The 20,217-nt window shown below is 35.9% G+C and overlaps 3 protein-coding genes across 3 annotated transcripts; 1 reads left to right on the top strand and 2 right to left on the bottom strand.

Annotated features, from left to right (window-relative positions):
• Positions 1-67: 67 nt before the first annotated feature.
• On the bottom strand, positions 68-965 carry LOC111467458. The gene is made up of 2 exons (XM_023112365.1): positions 330-965; positions 68-242 (listed from the first exon to the last, which is right to left on the bottom strand). Exons 1-2 carry the CDS (start codon positions 890-892, stop codon positions 83-85), a joined length of 723 nt encoding a protein of 240 aa, XP_022968133.1. The 5' UTR covers positions 893-965; the 3' UTR covers positions 68-82.
• Positions 966-4,307: 3,342 nt separating this feature from the next.
• Positions 4,308-5,263, bottom strand: LOC111467580 (ethylene-responsive transcription factor ERF017-like). The gene has a single exon (XM_023112548.1). The coding sequence runs from the start codon at positions 5,176-5,178 to the stop codon at positions 4,573-4,575; it is 606 nt and encodes a 201-aa protein (XP_022968316.1). The 5' UTR covers positions 5,179-5,263; the 3' UTR covers positions 4,308-4,572.
• Positions 5,264-9,252: 3,989 nt separating this feature from the next.
• On the top strand, positions 9,253-20,217 carry LOC111466673 (3-oxoacyl-[acyl-carrier-protein] synthase II, chloroplastic-like). The gene is made up of 14 exons (XM_023111390.1): positions 9,253-9,945; positions 10,886-11,091; positions 11,173-11,376; positions 11,678-11,788; positions 11,910-12,005; positions 12,848-12,893; positions 12,983-13,062; positions 13,396-13,464; positions 13,727-13,811; positions 18,221-18,375; positions 18,457-18,537; positions 18,780-18,839; positions 18,937-19,100; positions 19,912-20,217. Exons 1-13 carry the CDS (start codon positions 9,555-9,557, stop codon positions 19,051-19,053), a joined length of 1,701 nt encoding a protein of 566 aa, XP_022967158.1. The 5' UTR covers positions 9,253-9,554; the 3' UTR covers positions 19,054-19,100; positions 19,912-20,217.

Here is a 20,217-nt window from a genome sequence, read left to right as displayed (position 1 = left end):
GCCAAACTAGTAGCCGTGTTCTAAGTTTTCTATCTACTCTGCCATGGCGGTTTCCGCCTTCTTCTTCTTCTGCTTCATTTACCTAAATCGCAAGAATCCCAGTCGAGAAAATTCCTCTGTTATACGGCGAATTTGGCAGAGACTCCGCCGGTGATCTCGCTTCCGACCGACACCGTTCCATGATCTCATCCTTCATTATTTGACTCGACCGGCACTCCGGGCTACAGAACGCCGATTCCCCTCTGCAAAATTTGTCACAACCGATCAGAATTTTGATCCGACAAGCAATCAAGTTTAGAAAAATGGGTTTTGGGTTTTTTTTGTAGTACCTGTACATGTATATGTCTTTTCCCTCTAGATTTTTCCCACACGAGTGACAATATCGGAGGAAATCGGGGGTCCGACGCGTCGGAGGTTTATCGGCGGGTTTCAACGAAGGAGGGGATTTCCGGCAACATCCACCGGTGACGAGACCGCCGTTGTAGTAGACTCGTGTGGATGATTCATCAGGTCCACGTGTTGTCACGAAAGTGTAATTCTCGTCTTCCACGTTGTCGAGTTCGTCGTCTTCCTCCGGTGAGAACGACCCACCGACTAATCCGATTGGGATCGGAACAGGGCGGCGGGGGGAGGTCAATTTGGGGCTGCAGACGGCGTGTTTGACTAAAATTTCAGATCCTCGGACGGCGGATGTGGAAGTGTCGAGGGCGGCGACGATGCCGAGTCCGACGCCAGCGGTGTAATTTTTGAGATTGGGTCTGGGAGAAGGGGAGAGGTCGAAAGGGGAAGTGGGGCTGCTGGGAGCGCCGACGTCGAGGAAGGAGGGGCGGCAGCGGGAGACTAGGAGCTCCGATAGCCTTCCGATGACCGGACGTTGCCCTTTGGCCAACATGATTGAGAGAGAGAAATGGAAAGCGGAAGCAGAGAGTGGAGAGATGAAGGGGAAATGGGGATTGTACTTATAAAACTGGAAGACATCAAATAAAGTTAAAATGGAAAAAAATAAAAAAATAATAAAAAAACAATAATAATTAAAGAAAAGGAAATTAATAATTGCATCAAAGGTTGCTTTTTTGACATAAAATAAGGGAGTGGGTGAGCTGCCCCTGGTTTTGGTTTTACAATTATTTCCCTTTTTTTTCTTTTTTAATCATTAGTTTCCAAGGTTGCCACATCGCTTAGTGTCTAACTATACTATTTATAATAGCTCAAACCCACTGTTAGCAACTATTGTTCGCTTTAGTTTAATGCGTATCCGTCTACCTCACAATTTTAAAACGCGTCTATTAGGGAGAGGTTTCCACACGTCGTCCAGAGATCCACTCCACCTCACTGTTAGCAAAAAAATCACGTGTTTTTGTTCCCCTTTTCAACAAAGATCCACCTCACTTGTGAGCCAGCCCTTGTTGGCACATACCTTGTCTAAAAAGCTTCTGTTAGGAAGAGATTTTCACACCACTATAAAAATTTCCTACAACATGGTCATGTTACTCCAGCTTTCAAGAGTGAAGACTATTGAATCTTTCCAACATATTTTGTCTCACTCTCGTTCATATTAGGGAAATTTACAGGTCACCCAACTAAAATTATCCATAAGAATAAATAGTGGATTTCCTACCAAAAAATCAGAGTGCATCTTGTCAGTATTAGTAATAACTTTCAATTCTTTTAATATTTTTTTAATCATCATATCCTTAGGATCACTCTCATTTAGATGTGATTTCAGTTCATTCACGTATTCTTCATTTACTCGGGTGTCACATGCCCAATATGCACAACTTACAATTTTGTGCCTCTGTATAATGCAGACCGACTACAAACTGTATCGTGGTTTATTTAATCACGTAGAATCAGAATAAGATAAGATAAATAAAGTTGGTGTGTTTATTTTATTGGAAATAATAGTCCCAAATCCAAATATTATTTTATTTTAAGAGCATATTTGATTTGGGAATATTTTATAGAATATTATGGTCTTGAAATTACATGTGCATTTCATAATAAACCCATTTCATAAGAGATGGTCCCAATCTAAAATAACCAATAATAATTAAAATAATTAGAAGTAATTACGGGAAGTAAAAAAATATATATATATTTAAAATTTGAAGAATAAAAAATAATAAAATAATAAAATAATAAAAAGTAGTTTTCAAGGTGGCAATTATTTTCATGATGTCATTGTCCAATGATTATGACTTCCTTTTATTTTAAAGGGTGGACCCACAATGAGATTCGGTTTGTTTTAACAGGATGTGCGGCACGTGTCGCGAATCGGAGGTGTGAGTACAGGTGTTGTTCAATGGAGCGTCTGTAGTGGAACCGTCCCACATCGTCAAACCCGACGACAATAATGGAAGGCGATTACTCAGACCACTGTGAATGGGCTAAGCGACACATCGTCCAGAGCCCACTGCTATTAAAAGGGAGGCCCCATATTCTTCGGCATCGAATACGACAGGTCGGAACTGGAGCCCTCTGGTTCCTAATTACCGTTGTGTCCTTATTCGTTCGAAATTACGCTTCTATCCTTACTAATTTCCAAAATTCCATTATCCAACCCCCGCGTGACACCTCGCTACTTTCGTTTTCTCTACTTTAATTTTTATGGACGATTTTGACCCTATTTGAACGTCACATTGAATATAGTCTTCATTTATTTATGTATTCGTTTCTCATTATTTTTAGTTTATTTATTATTATTCTCACGTTTCTAAAATTAAAATTTAACGATAAATTAAGAATTAGCAAAATGTCTTATTCCCGAAGAAATTAATTTAATTAATAAAATAATTGAAGGAAATTAAAATTAAATATAAGGAAATTAAAAAAAAAAATAAAAAAGTTTACCAATATTTTGGGAGAGAAAAAGATCTCATTGATGTATGCACAATTAGTCAAACCTTTTGATTCATTTTTTTTATATAATATTATTCTCTTAATTAAAAAATCACAATAAATTATGCAAATTACGAATATATCCTTAGACTTTGAAATTTGTTACACAATGGTTGAGTTGGATTAAGTAATTTGGTCGATTATTCATAAGGTTTATAAACTTGTTTAATCGATATCGGTAGCTCGATCCCTAGTCTCTCCCTCTCTTCAATCTAAACCTTCTTTAAAACGATCTCTCTCCACCAAACAAACTTGCACTCGAACGCTCAAATTTTTTGAGCATTGAAAGTTGTTGATGGTGAAGCAGTAGAAAGCGTCGTCCACCACGATGCAAACCAATAGTATCGTTGGTTCGTACTCACCTCAACAACATCACGTTTTATTGTGTTGTTGGCCATGACCATCACCAATCCATATTTATCATTCGAAACAACCAATATTTGTAGAGTCCCCGACCTTTGAAAGTTTAATGATATTTTTTAATAAAATATTAAATTTAAGGATATTTTTTGAAAAAATCCCATGCCTTCGCAATAGGGACGTGAAAATAGAGTAGAAAAAGTTATAGCGTAACCCCATAAACTTGGGCCTGTAGCACCGACCAATTGAGTTTTGGATCGGCCCATTAAGCCCCGGCCCAACATCCTTTATTTGGGTCAATTAGTTTTAAACATTTTTTAAAAAATTATTATTATTATTATTATTTGAAAAGTGATTTTAAAGAATCACTATAAAATCACTTTATTTTAATTTAATATTAGAATCACTTTTAAGGCATAGGATAACAAAGAATATTTGTGATTATAAAATCACTTTTTAAAAAAATTGTAACCAAAAAAATATATTTTTTAATTAAAACTATTTTTCTACAAAAGTTTTATGAAAATTATAAAAAATGCAATAGAAATAAACCAATTAAAAATATGATGCACTCGAGAGGAATGCATCAACAAAACTATCTTTTCATATAGATCTTCATGGCATGAGCTAAGAATTTTTTCGTTTAGATCTGCCCCTACTACTTCATCGTCGTCGGTTCTTCGTTTTAGTCATTATATAGTGAAAAACTTGCTATATCTTTAAACGAGAAATTCTAATGATTTATTTATAGGTGCGACAAGTTTGCCCAGGTTTTATGAACAGAAAGACGACATGGCATAAGATCGCCTTCAAAATCTCCACTATGAAACGACACTATCCCCTTGAATTTAAAGGGCCTTAATAGATCATCAACGGTGACCCATCATGCGTTCATTTCCAAACAATCTCTATACACACGGGTCGTAGCAACGCACCAATCATGTCTATAATTCAAGACCCTTAAGTTGGTATAGAACCTCAAACCTTCCGGAGGTGGCATCTTTGAATCTGCACCACTCACTATGGGGGCAATAGAAAGTGTCCAACAATTTTTTTTACCAATAATTCAAATCCTTTTTACTAAAAAGAACATAATTTTTATTTTTTTTACAAACAATAATTACCATTTACCACTACAATTGTTTACACATTTGGAACAATGAGGATAGAAGAATCAATGGCCGAGCTAAAAAATGTTGGGTCCATCAATCTTCCGACAAGAAACATCTCGAAAGCTACTAAATTTTAAGAGGTCGGAGCCGCCAAAAACCCAAAGCTCTGAAACTAAAAACCCTCAGAACTCTGTTTTTTTCTTCAGAAATTCCACAGAAACGAATCCTGATGAGTGGTCATGGCGTCAAAATTCTCATCTCCATAATCAAAACAAGGAGCTGTAGAAGAATTGAATATTTCATCCAAAAACGGGTTATACTCGGGCAGAAAAGACCCGAACTCCGACCCGTAATTCTCCGGTTCCAATCCCATATTGGTGTGAAAATCCAAAAACGATGATATTTCATCACACTCTGTTACGGAGGTTGTTAATTCCGAAGCTACCGACGGCGACGGCGAATCGACGATGGGTTGGGAATATGCCGTTGAGGGAGATGGGTCGGAGTTGGCGAATTGGGCGGCGACGGTTTGAATCTCTGCTCGGGAAAGCAGAGTAGCACCGGGAATATCCGGTGGGTTGTTAGGGAAATTGAAGCGAGCGGAGCGGCCACGTAGACAAAAAAGGGCAGCATCGAAAGCACGCGCCGCCTTGTCGGCGGAATCATAGGAGCCTAACCAGATCCGTTCGCGGCTATTGGGGAGACGAATTTCAGAGACGAATTTGCCCCATTTCCGGCGGCGGACCCCCTTGTAAGGGGAATCTCTGGTGTGGGCGGCGGATTTGTGAGGGGAGGAGGGCTTGGCCATATAAGAAGGTGGTGGGTGTGTGCGTGTGTGGCGGCGGCGGTGGGGAATGGTGGCGGAATTGTGTGAGGTACGAGTGAGGATATTGCGGCTGAATGGAGTGGTATAAATATGGGGAAGAAAGAGGGAGGAAATGTGTGGACTTGGACTGAAGGCGGAGGCGCGTTGAAGGGAAACCAGCAGACCGCGTGGGCGTGGGGACACTTTTCAAGACGGATGACGCGGGTTCAGCGGATCAGCTTTGGGGTTTGGCCCATCATGATTCTGATTTTACACGTGCTTTAAATCATCTCTCACGTGTTCGTGCTAATCGAGCTAACTATCTAATTAACTCATGTTCGTTTGATTTATAGGGTCGGGATCCTTGACCGACTGGGATTGGAGTGAAAAAATTTCATTTAAATAAAAATTTGAAAAAGACGTGTAGAATTTCACGTCCTCACTTTATCCCGTAGACATCTCTATTTAAAAAAAGTATCGTTTTAGTTTGAGAAGCTTGAGCAACGGTTTGAATGCTCGCTTCGAGTAGGTCAATAATTAAAATCGAGATTTAAATAAAAATAAGTATATAAATATTTTGAAAGTTTAGTAATAAAAAATTAATTTTTTTTAAAGTAAATATATTGTGTATATTAGAATAATTTTTGGATTAACATGTAGAAGCCAAGTGTCTATTAGCTCACGTGTGGATTTAAAATGAATTTAAAAAGAAAAGAAAAAGAAAAGAATGTTCAGTGGACATAAAATAATAAAAGGCACGTGCTTTAAATAAAAGTTGGTAATGGGCAAATTGGTCATAATTAAATTTAAAAGAAGAATTTTCTCTGTTTTTTTTTCTTCTTCAAAAGTTTGTATTTTTCTTTGTAGATAAATTAAAATATTTAATTTTTTGGTCGTGAATCTAGATAGTTTGGTCAAGAAAAGAATCTTAGAGATTTGAAGACAAAACATGAGAAAGAAGAGGTCAAAGTCCATTGTGACCGACCCAAATTTACGGACTCTAAATGATGACGATTGGCTGACCCACGTGGGTCTCGACCAAAGCTCCGTAATTATTCTGTATATGGCTTAGTCTAGTTCATATTGTTTAAAAGGAAGTTGATTTGACGATCTACATTAAAGAGTTTCATAAAATATGCATGGAAACAAATGGTCAAAAATCTTGGAAGTCATTTAGATACTTAAGTAAGAACGAGATTGAGTGACAACAGAACCTAAGTGGCTTTTATGATTTTGTTTTTTAAAAATATTAAACAAATTCAAATAAAGATATAAATTAAAAAAAAAATATAAGAATCATCTTAAACGGTGAATAATAAGCACACAGTCGCGGGACCATAGGAAAAAGAGAGACCGGGATGAGCCGGCACTTCCGGCATCCGGTTTTTGTACTAGGGGACACGTGGGCAATTTTTTGAATAAAAAATTATAAATAGCCACGTGTTTTGCATGTATTTATTTTATTAAAAAGACAAGACGAAAGTAAATAAAATAAAAGATAAAAAAAAGGTAAAATTTAAATCAAATTAAACCAAACAACACCCAAATTAAAACACAAATCAAAATATAATTACAAATGGGTATTGTTCAAAATTATTATAAATTGAAAATGAGTTTGTGAGACCTTTACAATAAAAAATAATAAATTCAAAATACAACAAGGAATTGATATATGAGAACAATCGTGACTGTACATCGCACCTAAATAGCTAGGAAGCCTTTTGATCATTGATAAATGGGCTTTTCTTTAAATAAAAAAGCCCACTAAGCTAAAGATTTGTCTCTAAATGCTCGTCCATGGGCTCACGAGTTCGACTCCAAAGGGCAATATTAATATTCTATTATGTTCTATCAACACACAAAAAGGGTTATACGATATATCTGGTGTGGAAGTCGGCCAACATTTGTATTGGCAAATAGGAGGTTTCCAAGTACATGCCCAAGTACTTATTACTTATTGGGTTGTAATTGCTATCTTATTAGGTTCAGCCATTATAGCTGTTCGTAATCCACAACCCATTCCTACTGACGGTCAGAATTTCTTCGAATATGTCCTTGAATTCATTCGAGACGTGAGCAAAACCCAGTTGGATGATGAAAGTCCTACATCAGCTAATTTAGGAAATGATCATGGGTTTATAAGTGAGGAATACTAACTTCATTGGTATGAGGCATTTTGGGCTCAAAGCAAAGCCATGAGAGCTCATGCTCAAAGTGGACAATATCATACCATTGTGGAGAGTCGTGTTCATCTAACCAAAATACTCGAGCCCGAACTTTACTAGAAACATTCATGAACATAGAATTAGGTCATAAAAAAGGAACCACAACCATGTAAAATGATAGCAAGGATTTAGGTAAATAGGCGAGCGAAAGCCATTGCCGGTGGGAGTTGGGTGGACCGATGGGCCCACCCAATTGGATAGGAAATGCTTGGCCAATAATCAAAATAAGATGAATATAATAATACTATAAAATTAATATTTTTAAAAATTAAAAAATTTGAAAATAATCGAGATAAAAGTGTTTTGTCAACCCGAACCTATCTCAACAAAAGTATATACCATCAATCAGGAAGTCTAATGTTCGAATTTTCTACCACAAACAATATTAACTAAACACGAGAGAAATAAGGGACTTCTGCCTACATGAACACAACTCAAATAAAGCGAGTATGATATTTGAATTCTGCCTACGTGACCATAACTTTTGATCCCATAACAGATAAAAGAGTATATTACGACTGTAAAAATAATTTAACGGTAAAACATTAATTTAAGGGTTTTCCAATTCATAAATTTTATTACATTTTTAGTAAAATTGAGATTTAAAGAGATTTAAAACTAATTGGGGCAAATATTAAATTTTTAAAAATTAAGAACTGAATTGAGAATTAACCAATAGATTAAGGACCAGTTTTTTTAGATTACTAGGGTACAAAATATAATTATAATTATTTAAATTAATCGAGTATAAGACTTATTTTTCCAATAACTATAATTAATTAATTTGGATGATTTAATTCATTATTAACTATCATAATTATAAAATATTTTTGAAATATTATTTATTCACTTTCATTATTAACATGTCATGTTGTTTAATTACCTAAATTAATTCAACGACATTTATTACAAATATTATTAAATGTTTTTTTATTAATTAAATTAACTAAAATATGAGAACTGATGTGACCTAAGTACTATTAAATTTCGCTTAATTATTAATCAGCACCATTAATAAGAAATTTTGACAATGTTTACATTAATAATGGTCCTGGTAATAAAAACTATATTAAATAAAAACAAAATAAAAATTATATTATATTTATTTAGTTGATAAAATTTGATTTTAATCCTTCTCAATAATTAACCTTCCATTAATTTTTAAAAATTAGGGTTATTTTAATTAAAAATTACATTACCATATAGTCGATATATTTTAATTAATTAGAAACATAAAAGAAGTATTTTAGAATTTTTCTTCCAAATTCATTTAATTTATAATAAATAACCTTCTATTTTTGTTCACATTACTTGCTAAGTAAAGATATCAAGATAATAATAATAATAATAATAAAAAAAATAACTAAGACAACATGTAACGGCCCATATTCACAACTATTAGATATTATCTTCTTTGGGCTTTCTCTACCGGCTTTAAAACGCAGAAGGTTTCCACACCTAGTTTGTTTTTCTCTCCAACCAATATGAGACATCACACAATGACACCCATATTAAACTAGGTTGGTGTCATGTTTTTTATATTTTTAATAATATTTAAAAAATTATTATTATTATATATATATATATACGTGATATATTAAATAATAAAATATATATATATATATTTAAAAACGCCTGAAATGTGACAAAACTTGAAAAAAGCTCCGCTCCACCACGTGGCCAGCATTTTAATTTTCATTGGATTATCTCTGTTTTTTTTTTTCTTTCTAAATAATAAAAAAAAAAAAAATGGATGAATAAATAAATAAATAAATAAATAAAATAATTTAATTAAAAAATGAAAAGAAATGAAAAATATTTCTGGTCACAGATCTTCATAATTTTGTGTAGCGCATCTTCTTCCTGTTGATTTCATTTGTTTAGAGAGAGAAAGAGCGAAGCGGAAGAGAGAGAAGGGGAGAGAGATTGCAGAGAAGAGCACCTGTCGTTCTCTTCCTCAGACGACTCAGATTGCTGGAAGCCGATACTTGGCGTCTTCTTCTCATCACTTTCAACGCTTTCTGAGACAACCACGAAGAAATCAAATGCAACCTTCAATCAATCTCTTACTCACTGCGCCACCACTTCTGTAATTATCTCTTCTTCTTCTTCTTCTGCTGCTGCTGCTTCTTCTTCTTCTTCTTCATTCCTTCCATGGCTGCTTTTGCTGTTGCATCTCCTCTTTGTACTTGGCTTGTAGCCGCTTGCATGTCCGCTAGTTGCTTCAAGGACCATTCCTTCAATGCCCCTATCCGTCATTCTTCCAAGAGATCGACATCCACCTCTAAGAGGAAGGCGCTGTCCAAATGTTGCAGTTTTAGCTCCCAATTCAATGCTGGATTGATTTCTTCCTTCCGTGGATTCAATATTCATGACCTCATGAACTCCTGCCTCGCTTTCGAGCCTTGCGATGACTACTGTAACAGTGGCTTTTCTCTTTCTTCTTTCTCCTCCTTAGGTAACAATGGCTTCTCCTCACTTTTTGGACCTAAGACTCTCCCCGCCAACCGCCGGCATAGGCGTGCGAATCGGGCTTTGCGTTCAGGTGATTGAGTTTTTCTATTATCATTCGCGGGTTTTTGTTTCGATCTTTTTTACCTGTTCTGTGGCGCTTCATTGATGGTTTATGGAGTTTGTATCGAGCTTTGGAATTAGTATCTTCTTTGCGTACTGATTCGAATCTGCTTGTTTGGCTTGCTGCTTCCGGCTTTTCGCTATACTTGACTGGAACCTTTAGCTTTTGTTTTCATAATTCTACTGCCGATTTCTCAAAAGAACTGTTAAAGGAGGGGATAATAAGATTAATTTAGGAATTTCTTGGGAAGAATCTGGTGTTCCTCGAGTTCTTTATATCTGTTTGGCTCTCGATTCAGATTCATCTCTATTTTCTGCCTTTCAACCTCATCGGTAGAACGGGTTTTATTGAATTAAGTTGCATTTATGTGTTTCCACCGCTGCTGAATCCATTTATTACGTTGTAAGGTTGTAGCCTTTGTTATTTGTCTCTGACCCAACTCNNTCACATCAATTTTTTTTTTTTTTTTTTTTTTTTTTTTTTTTTTTTGAGTCACACGAAGTGCACTCCCAAACCTGACTTCGATATAGTTAAGTTGCCTCACTCATGTCTCAAACCCAAAACCTATATTCTCTTGGGTTGTGTGACCAGTGTACATATTCTCTGTCCTCAACATAAATAGTTTTGTCAAGCTTATCTTGGTAATTACCTCATTCTGGAGTTTGTATATCTATCACCAATGTACTGAAGCTTGTTGTTTCTTGGTCCTGCAATTATGAGGTTTCAATGGTCCTAAAAAGTTGGTACAAGTTCTGTTTATAATTTGAATTTGTTTTTCCTGTAGGATTCTGACTTCATTGGACCTGAAAAACTTTATTTAGTAGAAACAGGGACGTGTGGAATATTCTGTGAAAAAAATGAAATGAACACTGAACCCCAATATTGTATTGTCATTTTATTTAAATCCCAGGTGAGACCGTCGCCATAGCTGTTCATCCAGCTGAAGATGTGAGAACCAAAAAGAAACACCATACAAAACAAAGAAGAGTAGTTGTCACTGGAATGGGTGTGGTGACGCCTTTGGGGCATGATCTTGACGTCTTCTACAACAATTTGCTTGAGGGTGTCAGTGGAATTAGTGAGATAGAGGCATTTGATTGTTCCCAATTCCCCACGGTAAATATACATTACTCGAAAAAATTCTGAAACCATTGTTGTTCATTTGTTGGTCTGAATTTTGATTCTTCTCTTTTTCAGAGAATTGCTGGCGAGATTAAGACTTTCTCCACTGATGGATGGGTCGCACCAAAGTTCTCTAGGAGAATGGACAAATTTATGCTTTACGCGCTTACTGCTGGCAAAAAAGCCCTGGAGGATGGTGGAATTACAAAAGAGCTTATGGAAGAGTTGGATAAAACTAAATGTGGAGTACTGATTGGTTCAGCAATGGGAGGCATGAAGGTAATCCCTAATTCTTTGCTTGAAGCCAGGGGAGTGATTTGGAGGGAAATATGTAACCAAGCTGTAATTTTACCTATGTTCTTTATGTTGGAAAAATATTACTTGTTATAGAACTGTGACCTGTAAGTTTTGGTATCTTAATCCTTATATAGATTTTTATTGAAATATCCTACAGGATAACGAAGGACTTTACTCATATGGGACAGAAAAAAAAAACAGCTTCACTTTTTTTGTTGTTAATTTAATTCATCGTTATTATTGTTGTTATCAGAACTTCTTCCAATTAACACATATTGAATAGGTCTTTAATGATGCAATTGAAGCACTGCGAATTTCATACAAGAAGATGAATCCTTTCTGTGTTCCATTTGCTACGACAAATATGGGTTCTGCCATGCTAGCTATGGATCTGGTCAGTTGATCCTTTTTATGGACACAGTACAAAAAAAAAATAAAAAAATAAAATAAAATAAAGGTATTGGAGCTATTGATTTCTTTGACATTGTTGTGAAATAATTATTCTGAAAATGTAGGGATGGATGGGCCCAAACTATTCAATTTCTACTGCCTGTGCTACGAGCAACTTTTGTATACTAAATGCAGCTAATCACATAATTAGAGGCGAAGCTGTAAGTCATATCTTGCTCAGAAACTAAAGAGTGTATTGATGTAGTTTCCTCCTTTTCTCTTTCTCTGGGTACAACTTACTTGACTACTAGTGTTTTGCCATAGTTCCAATATCCTACCAAGGAAAGTAAAATTACTTTTCATTGTGCATCTTTTTTTTTTTTTTTTTGTGAAGTTTGACTAGTATGTTTGAACATTTCAAAAACATTTGAAAGTGCCTCGGAGGAAGCAAGTTGATAGGCTCCGAAGAGAAACTTCTACAGAATATTTTGGAAAATATGGGGATTACAAAGTACTGGTCACTCAAGAGGCTTCGAAACTCTACTAGATTCTAAAGTAGACACTCTAGTCCCACAAATTCACAGCATATCCTTTTCCTGTCTTCCCTCCCTTTCTCTAGCTACACACTAAAAGCCTCTTGTTTGTTTTTCCCCAACTGTCTCTATGTATAGACTTTTAGCCCTTAGTCAGCACAATATGTGATCTCCTTCATTGCTGCTATTCAATCTCCTCCTACATAAGTAAAGCAAATAAGTGGTTTAACATCTATAAGCAAACGAGTACTTCAGTGTTTTCTTCTCCCAGAAGTGCTAGAGAAAAGTGTTTCATATTAGTACTAAACGAATCCTATGTTTTCTTGACATCAATTCTCAAATCAACTGAAGTATTCCATGTGCTTTACCTTGTTCTTGTTTCATGTAAGAATAATATTCGGATAAATATACTTTTTTATGGAGTTTAATTGGAGGCACCAGCTTAGTTTATTTTTTAAAGAAGTAATATAGAAAAGTAGCAATTTAAATGTTAAAATTGTTACTACATAGTTTCTGATTGTTATGTGCAGGATGTAATGCTCTGCGGAGGTTCAGATTCAGCAATCATACCCATTGGTATTTCTTCTATTTATTATGTTAATTAAATTTTAGTTCTTTCTGCTTGAAATATTTGGAGTGAATCTGTTTTCTTTTACTGTTTCTAGGTTTGGGAGGTTTTGTTGCTTGCAATACGCTTTCACAAAGGAACAGTGATCCTACCAAAGCTTCACGGCCTTGGGATATTGTAACGTCAGCTTCATTTTTTGTTTACTTTACTGATTGTGCAAATCTTAGTTTTTCAGTACACAAAAACTGTGGTCATGAATAAATAAAAGCATTGACCTTGAAGACGGAATGTCTAAACCTGGGTGTTCTTATCTAAAAAACTTAAATCTTGCAAAGAGGTGGATAAATCATTACAGGATTCTTTTACAAAATAAATAACTAATAATAATAATAACAATAACAATAATTTCTGGATGCAATTTTTCTTGATAGGAAAATATAATAATTTCTGTTTGTTGCTGTGGTGTACCTTGCTACTCCGATTTTGATGCTTAACATTTTTTTTATATAGAATCGTGATGGATTTGTTATGGGGGAGGGAGCTGGAGTTTTGCTTCTAGAAGAATTAGAACACGCTAAGGTATGGTTAGTGTATTTATTTTTAACTACCATTTCAATTGTGTTTTTTTCTCCTTAGCTACTAGTCCTATAAAGAGCAACATCACCTGTTACGGTGGATCATCCTTTTGCCCAAGGCTTTGCCGCATTTCTCATCTTTGCCCCATATTATATTTTCCAACGTTATCTTTTTCATAATGTTTCATAATCTTGCTGAACTGTACGCATCTATTTGTTGTAAAATATCTTAGATAATTTGCTATTTCCTGATTTCACAATGGCAGCAACGAGGTGCCCAAATCTATGCAGAATTTCTTGGTGGAAGTTTCACGTGTGATGCTTATCACGTGATCGAACCACACCCTGATGGTAATCCTCTATCATTAACCGTGAAATTAATTGACTATTATTACAATTTTAAATTATGGAATAGCACCATGTTAAAGGATCTTGATTATTTTTCCGGATTGGTACACTTTTCTATGATATGGCAGGAGATGCGAGGTATTCTTTAATAATTAGCTAATGTTTAAATCAATTATTTCATGGCTTTAATTTTAAAGTAGATTACTTATCTCCATTATTGATTAAAATCAATATGATTTCAGAATCATAAATATTTACACTATTAAAATATTATAGGCATGGGGATATATATACATATTTATCAGAGAAGAATAAGCATTTTTCTACTAGAATATTTAAATATTTACTTCAGTAGCAAAGAGAAACAAAAATATGTTTAAAAGATATATCTTCTATTTAAACTAAATTTTGGTTTTGTAAGAAATTCCTGTGAGAAACTCCTGTACCACATTTCCTCGGAGTTATCAGAATATTTATTTTATTATTGGACTAGAGTTACTTTAGAGTAATTGTGTCATTTTTACTTTTCGCAAAGGATTTTCTGTTATTCCTCTTGAACTCGAAGCAGAACCTGTGTTTGGGAGGGTATATATAAAATAGTTGCAGAGACTGCTCACTGGTCTTTGAAAGTTTTTATTCTTTTATTTATTTATTTTTTAATTCATTTTCATTAGGTTTGTATCAAATTGATTCAATTTAAAGTTCAGTCCTGAACTTCCATGTTTCACTGTAAACTTAAAAAAAATGTTTGGTTCATGAATTTTCAATTTTGTGTCTAATAGATCTCTTAAAATGCCTAGTAAGTTCATGAACTTTTGATTTTATCTGATAAGTCATGAGATTTTCAGTTTTGTATCTAATAGTTCCTTGACCTATTAAATACTTTTTAAAATTCACAAATGTATTGGACACAAAATCAAAAGTACAATGTCCTATCAAACAATTTTATGTCTTGTAGATTCCTTAATGTTAATAAGTGTTAAATATGTTGGGTACCTATTGGATTCAAAATTAAAAGTTTAGTGACCTATTTGAAAAGTCAAGAACGGATTTCAAAGGATGCTTAGGCATCCTTGATTCTCTGGCATCTCATTCCTCTTAAAATCATGCGTTTTGGATAAAAAATTAATAATTGTTTTAAATTGTAATTTCATTATTAGTTTTTCAAATTCTATTCTTCTACAAAAATAATATCATGAGAATGCTATGCCAACATGAGCATAGGTTAAATCCCCACTCCTACATGTCATAAATATTGTCGAAAATATTACTGGAATAATCCAAGTATTTTTCAATATAAGACATTATACAACTTAATGTCAATACTGATGTTACTCTTCATTGTTTAATCTTTCAACTGTTTAGTTTTTAATCAATCGCCGATTCCTTTTCTCCTCTCCCAGAGGTCCCTCAGATTTTACAGTTAAAAATCAGAAATATGTACTGTTCGAAGGTCATAAAGGTTTTGTAATGCATGCGTCCTGTATTTTGCAGTATAAGGTTTTACATGAAATAGGAATGATTAACTGATGGATAATACAATCTTCTCTATATCTCTTAGTTGTGATTGTTATGGTGAATGTTTTCTTCCCGAAGGAACTACTGAGTTTAGAAATGTGCAGAGTTGTAACAAACTACTTCTAGTGGAACTAGTTATGGTTCAATAGAGTTTGTAAGTCACTAAATTGTTCTTTTAAGCTCACTTCCAATTTCCTGAGATCAAATATTGAGATAATTTTGAAAAGCGTAAGCCTTTCTCGAGCTATTGAGACTGAGTAAAGAGAGAAGTCTTAGGGTCTTGTCATTGTTGAGTGGCTAGAGATCGGGAATTGAGGGTGAGTGAGAATGCAAGGTGGTCCAGTGAGCAATAGGGAATATGACTATTCTACTGCCTTATTTGAGCCAAGAGTCGTGGATCTTTTTGCCCACCAATCTTCCATCAGAGTAGAAGCATTTTGCAATCCTGGGGTTCAACAAGATGTGGAACTTGTGATTGAGGCAAAATGTGATGGTTGTTATAAGGCTGTTGATGTCATTGGTCTGGGCAAGTGATCTGTGCTAAGCAGCCAAGGAGGCAAGGGTCAAGGCAGTAGAAGAGAGGTAGGTACGAAGGTGGAAGTAACAAGAGGTGGTGGAAGAGAAAGATGTGGTGGTGGTGGAGGATATAGGTTTAATGGTGGTGGCATTGACCGAGGTAGTTACATAGAGGTGAGCACGGGAGTTACATGGTGTTGGCAGTGGTGGTGCTTGATTTAAGTGGAGGGAGAACAGGGCATATAGCCAAGGATAGCTACCTGCAAGATGGTGCAGATACGTATGCTTGCGATGGTGGAAATTGCTACAGTTGCAGTAGTGTGGACACTAAGCTTGAGGTTCTAAAGATTAGCTGTTTATCTTGCAAATTAGTGACTAGCATTTTTCTTCTTCTTCTTTTTTTTTTTTTTTGCTTCTTGGGGTGTCTTCATCAGTTTCTGTCTCTCCTGGTCTCAGTTTTGATCTACTGGGTCTGTAAGATGATCTTTAATAGGATTGGTTGGCTTCCTCTATGTATATCTCTGTATTTTCTCTTCCTTGCTTTGGGCATAAATGTTTGAAAGGGATATTTTTATCAGGAATCCTTATAAAGAGATTATTAAACCCTCCTTGACTCGCTGTCTCTTAATTTTTGAAACCAGAATTTTGTATACAATGCTGGATTTGGATGGGAGAAGGGGGGAGGGTCTAAGTTAGGGAAACTTCCAAAGTTGAGCAGGAAGATGAAGAGATAGAGGAGCTGTCTAGTACATTTCTGTGTCCTTTTCTGGTTATTTGTTTTCTTCTTAATGATAATTCCACTATGATATGAAAGTGGTGTTGGAGCTGGATCACTAGAGCACGGTAGCTATTAAGAAATTGGAAGTCTATTTGAGGCTCTGTCATTATAGAGAAGATTATAGGTGTATAAAATGTGTTATAGACGAGGGAGGAGATCCAACAATTCATGGAGACGAACTCAGGGAGAGTGATGGAGAAAGTTGGAGTGCATCATAGTTGATAAGTAACATTGTATAGAAGTGGAGGAAAAAAAGTGTGATGGAAGCTACATCATCGATTCTTTAGGAGGGAAGAAAGAAATAGAAGGAACTAAAAGGTTTGATAGAGAACCACTTTGTGTAATGCTTGGAAATTTCCATCTTCAGTGGGGGAAATCCAGACAGGTGGTTGTTCAGAGTAGAAAAATAATTCACCATTAGCAAGTTGACAGAGAGGGAAAGCAGTAGTGGTATGGAAGGATGAGTAGATTGGTCCATTGGTGTTTGCGCTCAACGCTAGTATTAAAAGCCCGTGATCTTATATAGCCAAGCTGAAGGATTTCGTCTTTAGTAATTCAACTCATGTGGTGAACGGCAGTTAAGGATTTTGGAAGGCATCTTTGCTGGTCAATTCCTAAGACTCTGATCAGCTCACGTCTAATGATAGAGTTTGTTGGAATTTTAACTTCAGGAATGCTAGAGAAAAGGAAGAACGTGTGATTTTGCTGTGAGCCGTGTTGGACGTAATCGTTAACCGAAATATTTCAAAATTTCAAATTGTATACCTGTTTGCCAAGGGAATTACTATTTGAAACCTGCAGTTCAGAATTGGATTCCTTTTTTTTTTTTTTTTTTGCTTTATCCAGATGATGTCATATAGTGGAGAGGTATTTTCTTCCCTTTCCAATTACCGTTAGTGCCTGGATTTTTACCTCGTAACGAGCACTCCTTGTGGATCACTTCTAGAATTTCACGACTTATTTTGTCCCTCTGATTTCTCATCTCCTCAATGAAGCCGTTTGAATTTTCTAAGGTATCGGACCATTGGAGATCATTCAGCCCCTTTCATTCCTCTCCTGTACTTCCTCCCATTCTTGTCCTTGGCACAGTGAAGACCGCTTCCAATGTTCCCTGAAAATTTGTACAATTTTTACCTAGAGTTGTACTCTTCAATTGTAGTACATATGACTGACGTCTTTACTTGTTTTGATGTAATTTTGTTTGGCATAAAAAACAGGTTTCATTCTTTCCTAATGATCTCAACTTTAGATCATTCGTAGATGTTTCTTATCTAGACGTGGGTGGAGTTAATCGAGTCTTCACTTCTCTTAATGTTAGGTTTCCTTTGCTTGTGGAACTAGAACTCCATTTTAATACACTGCATTTATACTGTTGCTGCCATCTCAAATATTTTATTTGGAGAAACCAACTACCGTCTTACAAAACCATGATTTGAATAATGTCTTCTTGAATATGTATCAATTTCTGTGTGATGTAACATCTTTACAGATAGTTCGGAATCAATGCCATGAGTATATCGCCATAATTTTTTCAACTAAAGGCTACATCACAGATTCACTGGCTAAAGCTTGTATTATGCTCAATATGCATCTTATACAGGGGCCGGTATTTTTCTCTGCATTGAGAAGGCATTAGCTCAGTCTGGAGTATCCAAGGAAGATGTGAATTACGTAAATGCACATGCAGCATCTTCACCAGGTGAAGACATTAAAGAATATCAAGCTCTCGTACATTGTTTTGACAAGAACCGTGAGGTAATTAACCATGCAATTACAGTTTTTACTTCTGTCTAACGTAAAGGTGACCGCATGCTCGACATATCAATGATTTTGCAGTTAAGAGTGAACTCCACAAAGTCTATGGTTGGTCACCTACTAGGGGCGGCAGGTGCTGTCGAGGCTGTTGCCACCATACAGGTGAGATTTATCAAACGTGATAATTAAAATTGAATGATGGAAACTTCTCAAATTTAGTTTCTTCATGTGCCAGATTATCCATATCATGAACAAGGCTGTTGAAAAGTTCATTCATGATATGCATTCCCGATTTTTATATACAATTTTACCTTGGCACGAGTAATAAATATGTTGTTCCAATTACATTTTTCACTTCACCAATCATGGTGACGTTGCTGATGTGAGATTACTTCATGGTACAGGCCATAAGAACAGGATGGATCCATCCAAATATTAACTTAGAAAACCCAGATGTGGGCGTGGTATGTGGCTTGTTCTGATCAATCTATTACACGATTATGGAATATGTTCGAACTCTTTTTGGTCCTTAACATACTCCATGGCAACAAATTGCTACAGGACACAAATGTACTCGTGGGCCCAAAGAAAGAAAGATTGGAAATCAAGGTCGCACTGTCTAACTCCTTTGGGTTTGGCGGCCATAATTCGTCCATCCTATTTGCCCCGTACAAATGAAACCCTGAAAAACTTAAACGGGAGTTGTTCAGCTTAATGCTTACAAGGTACTCAAGTTTTTTTTCTCTCATACTAGTTATCTCGACAAATCTCGACAAAGTATGCGCTAGCTGGTCTGGACACGTGTATATAGAAGAAAATATCGTGATATATAGTGTTCAAACTTGACAGATTCAATTTGGATAACAAAATCGAACACGAGTACGAGTACAATGTTAGACGAACACTTAGTGCTTCCTCTTTTTTTTTTTTTTGGTGATTGTTGCTCTGATACCATGTTAGACGAACACGACTCTCCACAATGGTATGATATTGTCCACTTTGAGCATAAGCTCTCATGGCTTTGCTTTGGGCTTCCCAAAAGGCCTCATACCAATGGAGAGTGTATTCTTAGATTATAAACCCATGACCATTCCCTAAATTAACCGAGGTGGGACTTTCATCATCCAACACCTCCCCTCGAACAAAGCACGCCTCCCCTTAATCGAGGCTCGACTCCTTTGGAGTCTTAGTCATTTTTGACTGCCTTCGTACCTTCGAGGAGGCTTGACTCCTTTTGGAGTCCTTTGTTCGACATTTAAGAATTTGTCAATCTATTGACACGGCTAAGTTTAGGGCATGGCTCTGATACCATGTTAGACGAACACGACTCTCCACAATGGTATGATATTGTCCACTTTGAGCATAAGCTCTCATGGCTTTGCTTTGGGCTTCCCAAAAGGCCTCATACCAATGGAGAGTGTATTCTTAGATTATAAACCCATGACCATTTCCTAAATTAACCGATGTGGGACTTTCATCATCCAACATACAACACTCGAAGTTCGTATACTGTCTAAACTCTGTTATGTCTTGCAGTTGCCGACTGTTGTGGGTTATTCACCGTGGTCCAATGATTGTTCCGCAAGACATACAGCAACACAAATTGGTTGGCCGTCCAATCACTTGTGATCGAGCAGAACTTAGGCCAAAGATCGCCTGGTAAACATTATAACATTTTCTGAACAGTTGTGTAGTACTATGTTGATTTTGAGGAATTTAGTAGCTTCTACAGCGTTGATAAACAAGCCATTTTGCTCTGCTATATTTTCCATGGAGATACACTTTAATTGTCCTAATCATATGCATTATATAACATTTTGGAGGCTAAATGATTTTGATTTA

The sequence above is a fragment of the Cucurbita maxima genome, unplaced genomic scaffold, assembly GCF_002738345.1.
Source record: "Cucurbita maxima cultivar Rimu unplaced genomic scaffold, Cmax_1.0 Cma_Scf00002, whole genome shotgun sequence".
In the NCBI taxonomy this organism is placed as follows: domain Eukaryota; kingdom Viridiplantae; phylum Streptophyta; class Magnoliopsida; order Cucurbitales; family Cucurbitaceae; genus Cucurbita; species Cucurbita maxima.
Note: the sequence above shows the minus strand (reverse complement) of the source record. Positions and strands in the feature narration are given on the sequence as shown.

Coding starts and splice junctions, on each gene's coding strand:
- LOC111467458 (XM_023112365.1), bottom strand. CDS start 892: ATGTTGGCCAAAGGGCAACGTCCGGTCATCGGAAGGCTATCGGAGCTC. Junction 243..329: donor AAAGACATATACATGTACAG/GTACTACAAAAA, acceptor CAAATTTTGCAG/AGGGGAATCGGCGTTCTGTA.
- LOC111466673 (XM_023111390.1), top strand. CDS start 9,555: ATGGCTGCTTTTGCTGTTGCATCTCCTCTTTGTACTTGGCTTGTAGCC. Junction 13,063..13,395: donor CTTCACGGCCTTGGGATATT/GTAACGTCAGCT, acceptor TTTTTTATATAG/AATCGTGATGGATTTGTTAT. Junction 18,376..18,456: donor GTTTTGACAAGAACCGTGAG/GTAATTAACCAT, acceptor ATGATTTTGCAG/TTAAGAGTGAACTCCACAAA.
- LOC111467580 (XM_023112548.1), bottom strand. CDS start 5,178: ATGGCCAAGCCCTCCTCCCCTCACAAATCCGCCGCCCACACCAGAGAT.